The sequence below is a fragment of the Capsicum annuum genome, chromosome 4, assembly GCF_002878395.1.
Source record: "Capsicum annuum cultivar UCD-10X-F1 chromosome 4, UCD10Xv1.1, whole genome shotgun sequence".
Lineage (NCBI taxonomy): Eukaryota > Viridiplantae > Streptophyta > Magnoliopsida > Solanales > Solanaceae > Capsicum > Capsicum annuum.
In genome coordinates, this window is record NC_061114.1 from 217,789,869 (window position 1) to 217,804,720 (window position 14,852).

The 14,852-nt window shown below is 30.3% G+C and overlaps 1 protein-coding gene across 1 annotated transcript; it reads left to right on the top strand.

Moving 5' to 3' along the window:
• Positions 1–5,480: 5,480 nt before the first annotated feature.
• Positions 5,481–14,174, top strand: LOC107867324 (phosphoenolpyruvate carboxykinase (ATP) 1). Its single transcript, XM_016713497.2, has 13 exons — positions 5,481–5,635; positions 6,086–6,363; positions 8,862–9,040; positions 9,759–9,912; positions 10,406–10,490; positions 11,817–11,917; positions 12,116–12,414; positions 12,560–12,733; positions 12,811–12,876; positions 12,982–13,160; positions 13,242–13,411; positions 13,488–13,656; positions 13,744–14,174. The coding sequence occupies exons 2-13, from the start codon at positions 6,095–6,097 to the stop codon at positions 13,885–13,887; spliced, it is 1,989 nt and encodes a 662-aa protein (XP_016568983.1). The 5' UTR covers positions 5,481–5,635; positions 6,086–6,094; the 3' UTR covers positions 13,888–14,174.
• The last annotated feature ends 678 nt before the right edge of the window (positions 14,175–14,852 follow it).

The following is a 14,852-nucleotide window of genomic DNA, read 5'->3' on the forward strand; positions in this document are numbered from 1 at the left end:
AATATGCTTAGTATGTTTCTTGATACTTTATATTTATATATGTGTGTATATGGTATATACATGATATAAACTTCGTGTATAAGTTGTAACATACTTTGTATATTTATGTTATAAATATGCTTAGTATATTTCTTAATACTTTGTATATTTATATATATGTGTATATGGTATATACATGGTATAAACTTCATATATAACATACTTTGTACATTTCTGTTATAAATATAATACTTTATATATTTATGGATATAAATATAATACTTTGTATATAAAGATACCAAGTATTATGGTATATAAAGATAGCAATTGCAGTTTAAGGTATAAATTTGTTAAATTGGACATATTTTTTTATGAAAAATACGTATCACCGATTTATATTTTTAGCATATATATGGTATAAACTATTTATATTTAAATAGTATAAAAAAGATGTAGACAATATAATATATATAATTAAATTAAAACTGGGAATAGTTTGTGGCAGTGGTAAACTAATCTACTACAAATTCATTAATTCAATAAATAAAGAAAGCAATTATCCATTATTAATTACACAATTATAATTCCTTAAACGTCCATATCACAATAGAAAAATTATTATTATTATTATCTTATAGTAATTAGAATCATTTGCAGTAAAAAAATGTTTTAAATAAGGGAGAAAATTAAATAAGGGAGAAATAATGATGAGAGAGAAAAAGAGATATATTTTAATTAGGATAATATTAAGTTTGAAATTATAATTATCTTATTCTTTAAAACTGTTATATACATAATATTAAAAAAATAATGTTATAAGGAGAGTTTTATGTAAAAATTTAAAAGATTACGGTTATATGTAATAATAATAAAAGTTGAAATTAGAGTTGAAAAATTCTGAAAACACCAAAAACTTATTTCCCTTTTAAGAATTTTTTTCCAAAATTATTTTTTGAATTTTTATGGCCAAACACCACAATTTTTAATTCTGAAAAAAATAAATTCAAAAAACAGAAAAAAAAAATTCATGGACAAAAAGGCCCTAAGAATTTTTCACAAATTCTATCTTTCTTATTTAGGAACGCTCGTTCTTTTTTACTTTTTGGTTGTTTGTAATTTACTGTAGAGGTGGGGCTAAGGAAAGAATAATAAAAATTAAGAGTTTTGGTTTTTTCGACCTTAATTACTAGAATTCACAATCGAAAGTGGAAGGCCCTTATCATTTTAACAACCTCTTTTGTCGAATCATACTTCTTCAGTCCATGTTTTGTCTTTTCTCTCCAAAACAACTTAATATTTAAGAGTAACATTTTAATTCCGTCATCTCACATATCATATTTAAATTATATAATACAAAATATACTTTAATACATAAGAAATATCATTGATTTAGAATCACAAAATTTAAAAATATTTTTTATTTTCTAAAATAGTTTGTTTCTCTCCTAATGGTACGAAGTCTACTTACCTTTCTTCAAACTCAACTTTATGAAAATATATGGAATATAATATTGTTATCCTAATAAAATTATTTCTCACCAAATTAAGACATAAACTGAAACATAGCTAAAGAGTGGCTGCTTATTCTCATTTTCTAGATTTTGTTAAATCATATGTTAGTACATGTTTAGAGTTTGAATGTCGTGAACTCATAATCTCATGCAGAGGTGTGCATCGGTTGATTCGGATCAATTTTATATATTATCGATGTGGTTTATCGATTTTCGATTTTTAAAGATATTAAACCAATAAGATATTTTTTATTGATTTTTAGTTCTTAACAGTTCATTTTTTTGTCTAACCAATAAGAAAATAATCACAAAATAGAAATAAAAGTAACTAACATGAAAAAAAATAGAATTTTAGTTGCAATCAAAAATCCTACATAATGTATTTTAATTTTAATTTACAAGAATCTTCAAGTTTTAACTAAATGTTATTAGGAGAAATTAAGAGATTATATAATTGAAATAATAGATTTGTTAATTGGTAGAAATTAAAGAAAAATTAAGAGAATATATATATATATATATATATATATTTATATATTCTTATTGGGATATTGGTTTACTGAATAACCCAATAAGAAAAAATCGAACCAAAACAATAATCCAATAGTTTTTTTTATAAAATCATTAATAAATCATTAACCCAATAATAATAAACCAATAACATTTTTATCTATTCGATTCGATTTTTTCACACCTCTACTCATACGTTACATTCTAAAATTCACTCACTGCTTCAGAGTGGGTGCCAAATTATCGAAGAAGACCAATTCATCATTGCTTAAAACATGGAGGAAATAGGCAGTAATTTAATATTCCAGCTGTAAGGCCAAGTGGATTAAACCATCATACAAATTACAGTAAATTTTGCAGATGAGGATGCTTATTGCTAGCTAGCTGCAGTGAATGAATGAATGAATATACAGGCGTACAGCAGATAGATTAGAGAGAATTTATAATAAAGAAGAAAGGCGCCTCTGACGTGTATCCACCCCACCGGCAAATACGACCCATTTCTTACGTATTATTTGTCCACTCCTATTTATCCAATTTCTAAATAATTTCTCCAACTGACTTTTTCTATTCTTATCCCCACTTTTTTTAAAAATAATAATAATAATTGATTATTTAGGGGTGTCAAATAAGGGGGTAAGCTGAATTTGAATGGAATAAAATAGATTGAGTTAACACATAAATAAGTTGTTTGGATCAAAATGGATTAAATGATGGATGTGGATCATATCATCATAATTTAGTTTGTTCAACTTCTACTATAAATTTTTCTTTGAATACGCAAATATTTACTATTTAATTATTTCAAATAGCGAGAGTTAAAAATATTTCAACACGTAATAAGAGGTTGAGTGCAACAAGAATTTTAGTTTATCTAATTAGCTCTTTATTTTTTTTCCCTTTAAATTGTATCATCAATGTATTAATGCACTTTGTATTTACTTGCTTGTTCTAATATACGGCGAATCAAAACAAAACACACAAATACAATAAATACAGAGTAGTTGAGACATACAAAGTAAATTGGTCCACAAATTGATATGTAGTCAAATTATCTCGCTCCGTTTCATTTTAGTTGATATTTTTTTATAAAAATATTAATGAAATTCATAGAATTTTATTTACCCTATCATTAAATGATCAAACAAAGTGTACATACTCAAATTTATATTTTTAAAGCATAATTAATAAGATTAATTTGATATTCCTATTAAATATTTTTCTTAATGAATATGCCTAATTTAAAGCGATCAACTAAAACAAAACAGAGAGTAATTTTTAAAACACCGTTATTTTTAAATTTTCCATTATTAAACCAGCTAATTTTGCTAGCAAAGTTCAAAGTTATAGGATTTGTAGTTGCTTGCGTGTGAAGTTTTTTTAACTCCACAAAATATTTTGACCCGCTTCTATCTTCCTTCCATTTCTTACGTATCTAATTCTGAGAATTTTTAAAAAAAATGAAAAGGTACCTATATTATAGTTGTCCACGTAAGAAATGATTAGATATGATATATACGAAAATTTTGTATTGTCCAGATCACATTTATCATTATTTAATTCGGTTGACTTAATGTTTACTAGTGCTAGTTCAAAAAATTCATCAAAATTAAACAGGTAATATGGGCTTCATTTTTAAAACTTTTTATAATCTGCAGAAGTCCTATTGTTTTTAGCAATTTTTTAATACTCCTTGAGCTATTCAATTGAGGGTGTGCTTGGTATGTTACAAAAGTATTTTAAAAATTTTCATACTTGGTCAAATTTTGAAAAAAACATTTTCGTACCAAACACACCTATGTTCAATGATCTCTAATTTTCAGAGTTCATTCCTCTTTTGAAATTGAAAGATTGGATGATCATTCAATTTTTAGAAATTGATCATTTTGATTATTTTATTTTATTTTGTTTTTTCAAAAGTCACTTAATTTTGTTATAGGCCTTTTCGAGGTCTATGAAAATCACATGCAAAATTTTCTTTATGTCTCTATACTACTATACCTGTACTCTCAAAAGGTAGATGACTTTTATAATAGATTGTCCTGACATGAAATTAAAATGGTTTTCAGAGAGTCCCACACTATTATAATGTAGTTCAATAACTTAAAATTTCTCTGATTATTGTAATTTTGAATTTCACTCTTATTCTTATACAATAAAATCGTACACCATAATCATTCCTTTAGGCATCTTTGTAATCCTAAGAATGATATTAAACAACTCGGTCAGTCACTCCAAATCTGTACTGCCTGAATTTTTCCAAAACTTGATCACAATCTCGGCTAATCTCGACACTTTCCCATGCTTATCCTATAACACCCTTAAGTTTGTTAACTAAATATTGTCATCAAAGAATAGTTAGTTATTACTGTTATTAATTTATCGAATTAATTAATCTTTGTAAAATTATATATATATATATTTATTAAAAAATAAAAATATGCAATTTATTTTTTATTAAATATTATTAACTTTTAATACATAAATGACTTGTAATAATTAATTAGAGATGATGTAGTAAAATCATGAAGCAAGAAGCTGATGAAGCAGGCAGGAGTAGCAGGCTTGCTGACAGAGAGTTGCCTGCTTCTGTGGCCTTCCCCTCTTATTAGATAGTAAGTTTATGCATATATTAAAATTATACAACAATAAATGGTAAAAGTTTTTAAATATAATATATTTTGATAAATTTTTTTTTTACGAATCCACACCATAAAAAATTTCTTAAAAACTTTATAAACAAATGTGAAAACTTTCAGAATGAATTAACTAGAAGGATAATATAATTTAAATTTAATTAATATTTTTTTGATTTAGTATAATGGACAATTAATATAAAATAATTATTTTTAACAAAATGATCAACTAATATGGAACGGAGAAAGTAAATTATAAAATTGGAAAAAGTATAAATATATCCTCGAACTTTGATAAATGGTACAATATACCCTTATCACTAATGGAGGAATACGATCGTGACACGTGTCTCACCGTTAGTGATAAGGGTATATTTATACCTTTTCATTAACGGTAAGGGTATATTTGTACCCAAAGTATGACGGAGAGTATATTTGTATCATTTATCAAAGTTTGAGGGTATATTTGTACCTTTACCCTTAAATATATTAAAACTAGACACGTTAATAGATATATATTAAAAATTATATTTCTTAATAAAAATAAGCACAAAAACTAATTAGATAAAATTAACTTTTAACTGAAAAATAAAATAAAATAAAATAAAATAATTACAATGATCATTACCAAAAATTGAATTACCATCCGAACTTGTAACTCCAAGATTTTCGCTTGCCAAGTAAATTCTCATTCATGTACTTGAGTATTCATCTTTGAAAATTAATTAGTGGCATTACTTATACATGTTGTCTTTTTCCAGCTAGTATATATTTTTCTTTTCCCTTTTTAAGTTTTCAAAAATCTTATCTTACAACTTCTTGGGTTTATCCATTAACCATGGTTAGGTGTAACCGTGTGAGAGCCATACTATAAATATCACACCTCAATTGCCCAAATAAATGCATCCTTCCATGGTTGAACCCTTACGTTTCAACCTTCTTGCTTAAATTTTCTCTTCAAATTCTTCAATTTCATCAGCATCTTCCTCTCTGTTTCTGGTAATTAGCTCTGTTTTTTCTTCAATGTCCTGTTTTTATTATAGGCGAATTTTGAGCAGCTCTTTCGATTTCAACTATGTTACATATATTTCTATACTTTTTTAATCAAAATTCTCAATTTTGTATCCTCGCTATGAAAACTTGAAATATATACACGTGTATATACTTCTTTAATTAGAACTGAATCCTTTGAATTCTGATTATGGAAAAATCTTTGATAGAAGCGTTATTTCTGAATGAGCTCTGCTGGCCCATAATCTGAATTAGTCGTGAATTCAATGTCGATACCAGACAAGGAATAGCAAACAACAAAAATCATACTCGTTCTAAACTCACCTACAATGGATCCGCTATTCGCCTCTAATTTACAACATATTCACTGTTCATGAACATGAATATTTTCAAATTTGGTAATTTTGTCAAATGATTGTTGTTCATGTATTCTTGCAGGGGGGAAAAATGGCGTCGAACGTATTAGGAAATGGAGAATTCAGTTTTGATAACAAGAGGAGGACTGGCTTACCGAAGATCCAGACACAGAAAACTGATGATGAAAACGTGGTTTGCCACGATGACAGTGCAACGCCGGTGAAAGCTCAGACGCTGGACGAATTGCATTCACTTCAGAAGAAGAAATCGGCGCCGACTACTCCGATTAAGTCTCCTCATGTATTTGGTGTTGCCGTTTCTGAAGAAGAACGCCAGAAACAACAGCTCCAATCCATTAGGTAAATCATACTCTCTCTAAGTCTCTATACTAATTTCTAGAGTTCAAAAAAATTAATTTTCATTATAAATTCAAAAAATTGTACTCCCACTTGTTTTGTTTTAGTTAGCCTTTTTTAAATTATATTCTTTTAATACTATTCCTACTGATTATATATAAAGTACATCTTCGTTTGATGTCTTTGCTAAAAATATTTATTTTATTTTAATTTTTTTAAATTTTAAAATCAAGAAAGTTTATTATATTTTAACAATACTGCTCCTATTATTAAATAACTATATAAAGAATAAATATTCAAAATTCATATTTTTAATATATAATTAATAGAGTTATTTTAATAAAATAAATCTCTATCAAATATTTTCTTAAGAAGTGCATCAAGTCAATTAAATACTTTAATTTAATTCGTAATTTTATTAGGTATATTATTATATTAAATTGTAATTAATAAGGCTAATTAATAAATAAATTACGAATAAATATATTCCGAATAAAAATATTATCTGTTTTAAAGTAAATTAATATAAACAAATATATGCTTTGAATTTCGAAATTGAGAGGGGAGGTAGTAACATTTGTGGTCAGATATTTACTGTTAACGCGTCGTTCGGTTGCTGAAATATTGAGAAAAGGATGGGGATCATTTTTGTCGTGTTTATCTATCAGGAAATTTAGTTTCTATGCATTTAACGTTAAGGCATCGGCCCACCGCCCACGTAATAGCGGAAGATTTATCTGGTTTGGTGATGAATATTCTTCATAATATTTTAGAATATATTTTTATTTTATTTTATAATATTTATTGGTCGTAAATATATTTTACAAAATATTTCGGAGTGTTTGAATTTTTGAAAAATAGTATTTTCGCTATTTTTGAATTTACATCTACATTCTTTAATTTATTTTTTTTAAAAAATAAAATTATTTTCATAAAATAATCTAATTTCATAAAATTTTTAAATTTTTTTTTTACATTTTTATTTTTTTTAACATTAAAAATACCTATTTTCAAAATACTATTGTCAAATACACACTTAACTCTATTTTTAACTTTAAAAATATCAAATAAAATGAAAATATTTTGAATTTTTATGGTCAAACGAGATCTAATTAATTTCACAATTTTATGTACACTTGTTTTTAATTTTATTTTGTTTTATTTGTGCGTAGAAAATTTTATATTTACACGTGATAGATCTAAAAGAGTTGATAAATCTTTGAATAATCGCAAGGGATCATTTCCTCCGTAATATTTATTAGCGCTCATCTACAAGAGAGAGGTGCGTCTCCCTTTTCCTCCGTTAATTCAGCTCATAAAGATAATAAAACCTTTAGGTGAACAACCTATGTCACCTTTAGGTGAACAACCAATGTCGGAGCCTTGTGTCAAGGGATGTCAATCTTTAAAAAACTTAATGGAATATTATTTAATTAGATTAAAATTTAATTTTAAAGTAGATGTTATTCTTAGTTTTTTATGTGTGTGCAATTTCTAGATTCTGACATCCTCAATAAAATCTCTACTGTTTCACGGGGCGAATTGAAATAGTAGTCTAATTTGTCATAGTCACTTTGGTGACACAGTTTGATCGATCGAAGATCTTTTTTACTGTCACGGACTCACTCTTTTGGAAAGCTAAAAGTACAGTGGGCAAAGGAAAAGTAATACTTCCTCCATTTCGAAATAAGTCAATTATTGAAATATTATTGTTATTTTTTTTAAAATTTATCTTTATAAGTTGACAATCAATTAACTTTTAAAAAGATATTACAAAGTCAATTTTTTCTCTTTGGTAAAAATGAAAAGTTGTGTTAAATTTATGTCTTCAATGTTTTTTTCTTAATCTGTGTGTCAAAATTCAACAATTAATTTATTATGAAACGGAGGAAGTACTAGTACTCTGTGTTGTTTTAATTTGTTTATTCTATTTCTTGTTCAGTCTGTTTCAAATATACTTTTCTTTTAATTTATTTTTTGACAATTTTTTAGTTTTTTACATAGTATGTGTAAGATCATTAGATTAAAATTATTTTAGTACATCTTACAAATGTTTACCTCCTTTAGCAATTTATATGACATAATTTAACGCGGATACGAAATTTAAGAAATTAGAGAAAATTTTATTATGTTTACCAATTTATGTGGGACTCAACTTTCAACAAGTATAAAATGGATATATTGATATTAAATAAGAAAATGTGACATTTTTTTTAAGATACACTAAAAAGAAAATGTAATGTGTTGCTAAAGTAATTTGTCTAACCAAAATTTTAATAGCAAAAAGTAGAATTAATAGTATATTTGATTGGTCTTTTAAAATTAGCTTTATTTTAGAAAAACTCGCTATAAGTTGGTACTGTATAAAATAAAGTGCGGATAGGTTTTGTCCGTGAAATATTATCTCTTTTCATTTTTGTCCTTAAATTTCCCAACATGTAGTATAATTTACGAGTTTTTTAAAGCTAACTTCTTGTTTTCTTTTGGTCGTGTAAAAATAGTGCATCATTGGCTTCATTGACACGAGAGACAGGGCCAAAAGTGGTAAAAGGAGACCCAGCAAGGCAAGCTGAAACACCAAAGGTGCAACACCCGGTTCATCACCACCCCACCCCTACGCTTAACGTTAGTGACAGTGGCCTCAAGTTTACCCACATCCTGTACAATCTTTCTCCTGCTGGTAAATAATCTTACCACCCCATATATTTTTTTTCATCTTCACCTTATGTTATTATATTTTATATATTCGTCTTGAAAATTCTCACTTTAAATGTAAAGTTTTTATCGACACTATGACTCATTTTTCTTGACTTGTTCACATCTTTGACTATGGTAATACTGCGTACCCACCCTCCATTTTTGTCTGTATGGTCAATGATTTAATTAAAACCCTTTTGCTATTTTCAAACTTTTGGTCACGTCACAATATAATTTGATTAATGATTTCTAGGAGTAAGCATTTTTGGTTCAATAGTAGCTTTGGAGGATCAATATTTTACCATTATTTTTATTGCCTGTTTGGTTAAGCTTTTAAAAGGTAAAAAAATACTTATTTTAGAGAAAAATTACTCTAGGGAGCTAAAGTACGAGCATATAACACGTATACAATCCATGTATAATGTGTGTATTATTAACTGTAATTGGTGTGTACTAATGAATACTGAGTAGGAAAAAGTAATGGTGAATTTGATCAGCAATTTGTGTAATGGCTTTAGAATCTCTTTCTCTTTAAGTAGTCATAAAATTACTTGGTAATTACTCTTGGATTACTTTTAAGTTAATCCTTATAAAGGTAAAATTCAAAATCGTCCCTTAAGAAAGGGGTTACTGCATGTTTAATTTAGATGTTTTATGTTTGGAGTATATACATTTCACTTTCGTATCTTCCTTTTTTATAGAGCTGTATGAGCAAGCAATCAAGTATGAAAAGGGATCATTCATCACGTCAAGTGGTGCTTTGGCCACACTTTCCGGAGCCAAAACGGGACGTTCACCTAGAGACAAACGTGTTGTTAGAGATGAAACCACTGAGGATGACCTTTGGTGGGGAAAGTAAGTTCTTCCTATTTTCCTTCCTTAGGATGACACTTATTATTTTTGACTTGATTAAAAATGGACGGTGTTCAATCGGAACGTGAAAATGTAATTAAATTGGTCTTAGTTACTCTTCGGGGCGGAGTGGATGCCGAAAGGGATCCAAGAATTCGAAAGAACTAAACGAGGAGTCGTGTGAGATGAAAATCTCATGTATGTTTCTGCAGAGTGCCCCCAAAAAAAATCAAAATTTGCCTTACATAAAGTTGTCTGAGTACGATTAACCTCTGTATTTGAAATCACTGCTTATATACCTGATATTGCCCGAACTATATATACATGCAGACCTGCGCACCAATAATTGCATGTACTATGTCGAGCATATGTTACTATTTTTACCACTAATTTTGGTTAATTAGTCAATTTTTCTATTCCATATAAAGCTAGTATTATATTTAGTTTGTAGTGTCACTTTCTAACGTCATGATTGTTATGATGTTTTTATCAACAGGGGCTCACCCAATATCGAAATGGACGAGCAGACTTTCTTAATCAACAGAGAAAGAGCTGTTGATTACTTGTGCTCTTTAGAGAAGGTATTTTACGTGATTTAAACAATATTATCGTATCACTTAGGTCTCCTTTCTTAATCATTTTTAACATGCACTAAAGATATTTTAAGTTAAAATATCAATTTCCCACCAAGTTATTAATGTCAACGGTTACAGAAAATATGCATATGCTTCCCCCTTGTTTAGTGCTGCCACATCATCATCTACACCACCACGTTTATTTTCCTGACTTTTATAGAACATGTAATTAAGTACCTCATTAAAATAATATCGGTCAATAAATAATTTAATTCCAGAATTTGAGGGTGAGAGAAATCGAATAGTGAATATTCAACCCCATGTAAATAAAATACTCCACAGTTCAAAATTGTTTGCTTTGTTGACTTAATACTCTAATTAAGAAAATATTTATTAGGAGTTTATTTTATCAAATTATTCTTTGAAAATATACATTTGAATATCTACACTTCGTTTAGTCATTTAATAATAAGGGTGATATTGAAAGAATATTATAAAATTCTCTTGATTTCATAAAAGGACAACTAAATTGAAATAAATAATTTTAGAAAAAAAAATTAACTATTTTGAAAAGGTGGAGTAATGCCTTTGTAATATTGTATAGGGCTGCTACTTCTAATTTTATTTTTTATTTTTGATTATTGTCTTGGTGTATGAATTGGCTACAGTATGTTGCATTGTCTTATTGGTACCTTACAATAAGATTATAATAACGACAAGACTAGTATATTGATGCAACTGTTCCTAGTCCCATTAGTGAAGTGATCCATTTCTATCATGATTCATGGGCCAAAGCATTGCCACGAGACACAGAATCTCCTCATCTTCCCCTAGGAATGGATATGTTACTACAATAATTCTAACTTATCTGTCTAGCCTTCAATGAATATGTACACATGTCTACAACAAACTTGTATTGATTTATGGTCCCCAACATGGAGGAAAATATCTGCCTAATGGTATCCAAAGACTCTGATCACTATGTCTTTGTCAAAGATTGAGATCACTATGTCTTTGTGTAACCTATAGGTCATGATTTTGGGACATAGAATAGATTGTCGATACTTGTGTTAGGGTAGCCTGCCTAAATTACACCCCTTAGGTTGTGACCCTTTCCCAGACCAGAACCTACGTGAACGAATGGATGCTTCAAGCACCAACCTGCGATTCAGCTCGTAGTTATCTTTAGGATCATACAGATTACAGATGGCGAGACCTTCAATGAATGGTAATAAGAACTCCCCTGCACATATCAATAAGAACGGAGAAACTTGATAATCAATGTTATTGCGATGAAAATACCTTCTCTTCTGACTATTTGCTACATTTCAGGTGTTTGTGAATGATCAGTTCCTCAACTGGGATCCAAACAACCGTATCAAAGTTAGAATTGTATCTGCCAGAGCCTATCACTCCTTGTTCATGCACAACATGTAAGAAGCTGATCATTATACTTTTTAGAACTCTCTGCTTTTACTTTCTTATGTTTTACAGGTCAGCAGATAAGTATCTTTCTACTTTTACATATGCAATTTTTACAACCATTAAAGAGCCTTAGCGAATTAAAGGAATATCAAAAGATCATGTAAAACGTGCTAGTAAGTGCAATTCAATAACCGGGTCGGTGACAGGTGTATCCGACCCACTCCAGAAGAGCTGGAGGATTTTGGTACTCCGGACTTCACGATATACAATGCTGGTCAATTCCCATGTAACCGTTACACCCACTATATGACTTCCTCCACTAGCATAGACATCAATCTCGCTAGGAGGGAAATGGTCATCCTTGGCACACAGTATGCTGGGGAAATGAAGAAAGGTCTTTTCGGCGTAATGCACTATCTAATGCCTAAGCGCAATATCCTCTCTCTACACTCTGGCTGCAATATGGGAAAAGAAGGAGATGTAGCCCTCTTCTTTGGATTATCAGGTATAGTATAAAGGGATTGGTCCTCCCTTTATCGGAGCAGCAACAATATGTGCCCTCTTGTCTTTATATATGACAGAAAAAATTGACAGTGTTCCTATAATTCTTCGATGCTCATGTTTCTTTTCCTGGATTTTTTGCATCTTAGGAACTGGGAAGACAACACTGTCTACTGATCACAACCGATACCTGATTGGAGATGACGAACACTGCTGGAGTGAACATGGTGTCTCTAACATTGAGGGAGGTTGCTATGCCAAATGCATAGACCTTTCAAGGGAGAAGGAGCCTGACATCTGGAATGCCATCAAGTTTGGCACTGGTATTTTTCTGACATCTTGATGTTATTTTCTGCTAAATTACAAGTGTGAACCAAATTAACATTTTTGCTCTATGCAGTGCTGGAAAATGTGGTGTTTGAAGACCATACCCGAGAAGTGGATTATACAGACAAATCTGTAACAGGTAACTTCTCTTAAATTGAACAGATATTTTTCATCTGTCATTCATCTTGAAGTCTAGAATCAGCTGATGTTGCTTCATGGCTATAATGGAATGGTTTGATTGCAGAGAACACCAGGGCGGCATATCCAATTGAATACATCCCAAATGCTAAAATACCATGTGTTGGTCCTCATCCAAAGAACGTCATTCTCCTTGCATGTGATGCATTCGGTGTGCTTCCACCAGTCAGCAAATTGAACTTGGCACAGACAATGTACCACTTCATCAGTGGCTACACTGCTCTGGTATATGCTCATAAAATGCCTCACAGATTACATTTTAACTTTCAAGATATGATGTGAAGATTATTGCTTCGACATTCACAGGTCGCAGGAACAGAGGATGGTATTAAGGAGCCTACAGCAACATTTTCAGCTTGTTTCGGTGCAGCATTTATCATGCTTCATCCAACGAAATATGCGGCCATGCTGGCTGAGAAGATGCAGAAACATGGAGCTACAGGATGGCTGGTGAACACTGGCTGGTCAGGTGGAAGGTAAGAGCCTCACCACAATGTGTGTTCAAATAATGCAGCAAGACTATAGAGATAACAACTGTGTGTGTTATGGCAGCTATGGATCAGGCAGCCGAATAAAGTTGGCATACACAAGGAAGATCATCGATGCCATCCACTCGGGTGCCCTTTTGAATGCTGAATACAAGAAGACCGAGGTATTTGGGCTGGAGATTCCAACTGCACTTAAGGGGGTACCTTCTGAGATTCTGGATCCTGCGAACACTGTAAGTTAGCTTACACTTCAGCATTGTCTAGTTGCTACATTCTGCGAGTACCTTTTTGTTAATGTAAAATCTCATATGTTGTAACAGTGGCCTGACAAGAAGGCTCACAAAGATACCCTGTTGAAGCTGGGAGGCCTCTTTAGGAAGAATTTTGAGGTGTTCACAAACTACAAGATTGGAACAGATGGCAACTTGACTGAGGAGATCCTGGCAGCTGGTCCAACCTTCTAATTGAAGAAGAATTTGCTTGCAGAGTGATGGTTGGGGAAATGTGATCTAATGTCAAAGAGAAATAAGATAGCGAGAAAACATATGTAATATTATTTGTGTGCTACATTTTACATGTAATTGGTCAGGAGGAGGTTTCACATCCATGTGTCATCGTTTTTCTTTTTAGTTTTGTTGAGGTTTTGTTTTGTTTTCTGGTGAGGCTGAGGTTGAGATGGAGATCGTGTTTGTAACTTCCTTCACTTGTGTCGTAATATTATCTGTCAATAATGAAAGCTTTATATTCTCTATTTGCATGTCTAAACAATCTTAGAATAGCACTTCACTGGATGAACTTAAATATTGGAAAGGTATGCAGCCAAAAGCACAACCACCATATGTTTTTTTTTTTTTTTTTTATGTATTTCGGGTACAAGAATCTATATTTAGGCACAACAATTTCAACACTAGTTCAAGTTTAAAATAAGAACACTATGAAGTACATTAACACCCTCACCCTCAGGACAAGATCAACGTGATCTTTCTAAGAAGTGTGTTTTATTTTTTCAGAAATTAAGATGAAACAGAAATATAAAGCCAAATCCCCCGACTTCACGGAGTGTCCTTAATGAATAATATCTCTCACTGTACCCGAGGTTTTGGAATCTTTCTCCCAGGATAAAATGACTTTCAATCCAACTATAGTGGTACCTCAAATAATTGAATTCGTCGAATTCATTCAACTATTTGATTGATCACAAGGAATGTTTTGAAGACAAGAAGAGTTTTTATATAGCCATTATATGCCTCTTTTGAAAGGTGGCAATGGTTCACTTAAAAGGTGTATCCTTTGGAAGAGTCGTGTCTGTTCATTCGAAACATTGTGTCTTTTTCTGAAGAGACACGATTATCTGAACAGTCACACATTTTCTAAAATAATGTCTTTTGCTCAAAGGTTGTGTCCCTCCATTTTCCATTCACACCAATTA

What these genes read in the sequence shown, in the direction of transcription:
- LOC107867324 (XM_016713497.2), top strand. Translation starts at nt 6,095, where the DNA reads ATGGCGTCGAACGTATTAGGAAATGGAGAATTCAGTTTTGATAACAAG. An exon ending in GTACAATCTTTCTCCTGCTG is followed by an intron (nt 9,041 to 9,758) that starts GTAAATAATCTT and finishes CCTTTTTTATAG; the next exon opens with AGCTGTATGAGCAAGCAATC. An exon ending in GATGACCTTTGGTGGGGAAA is followed by an intron (nt 9,913 to 10,405) that starts GTAAGTTCTTCC and finishes TTTTATCAACAG; the next exon opens with GGGCTCACCCAATATCGAAA.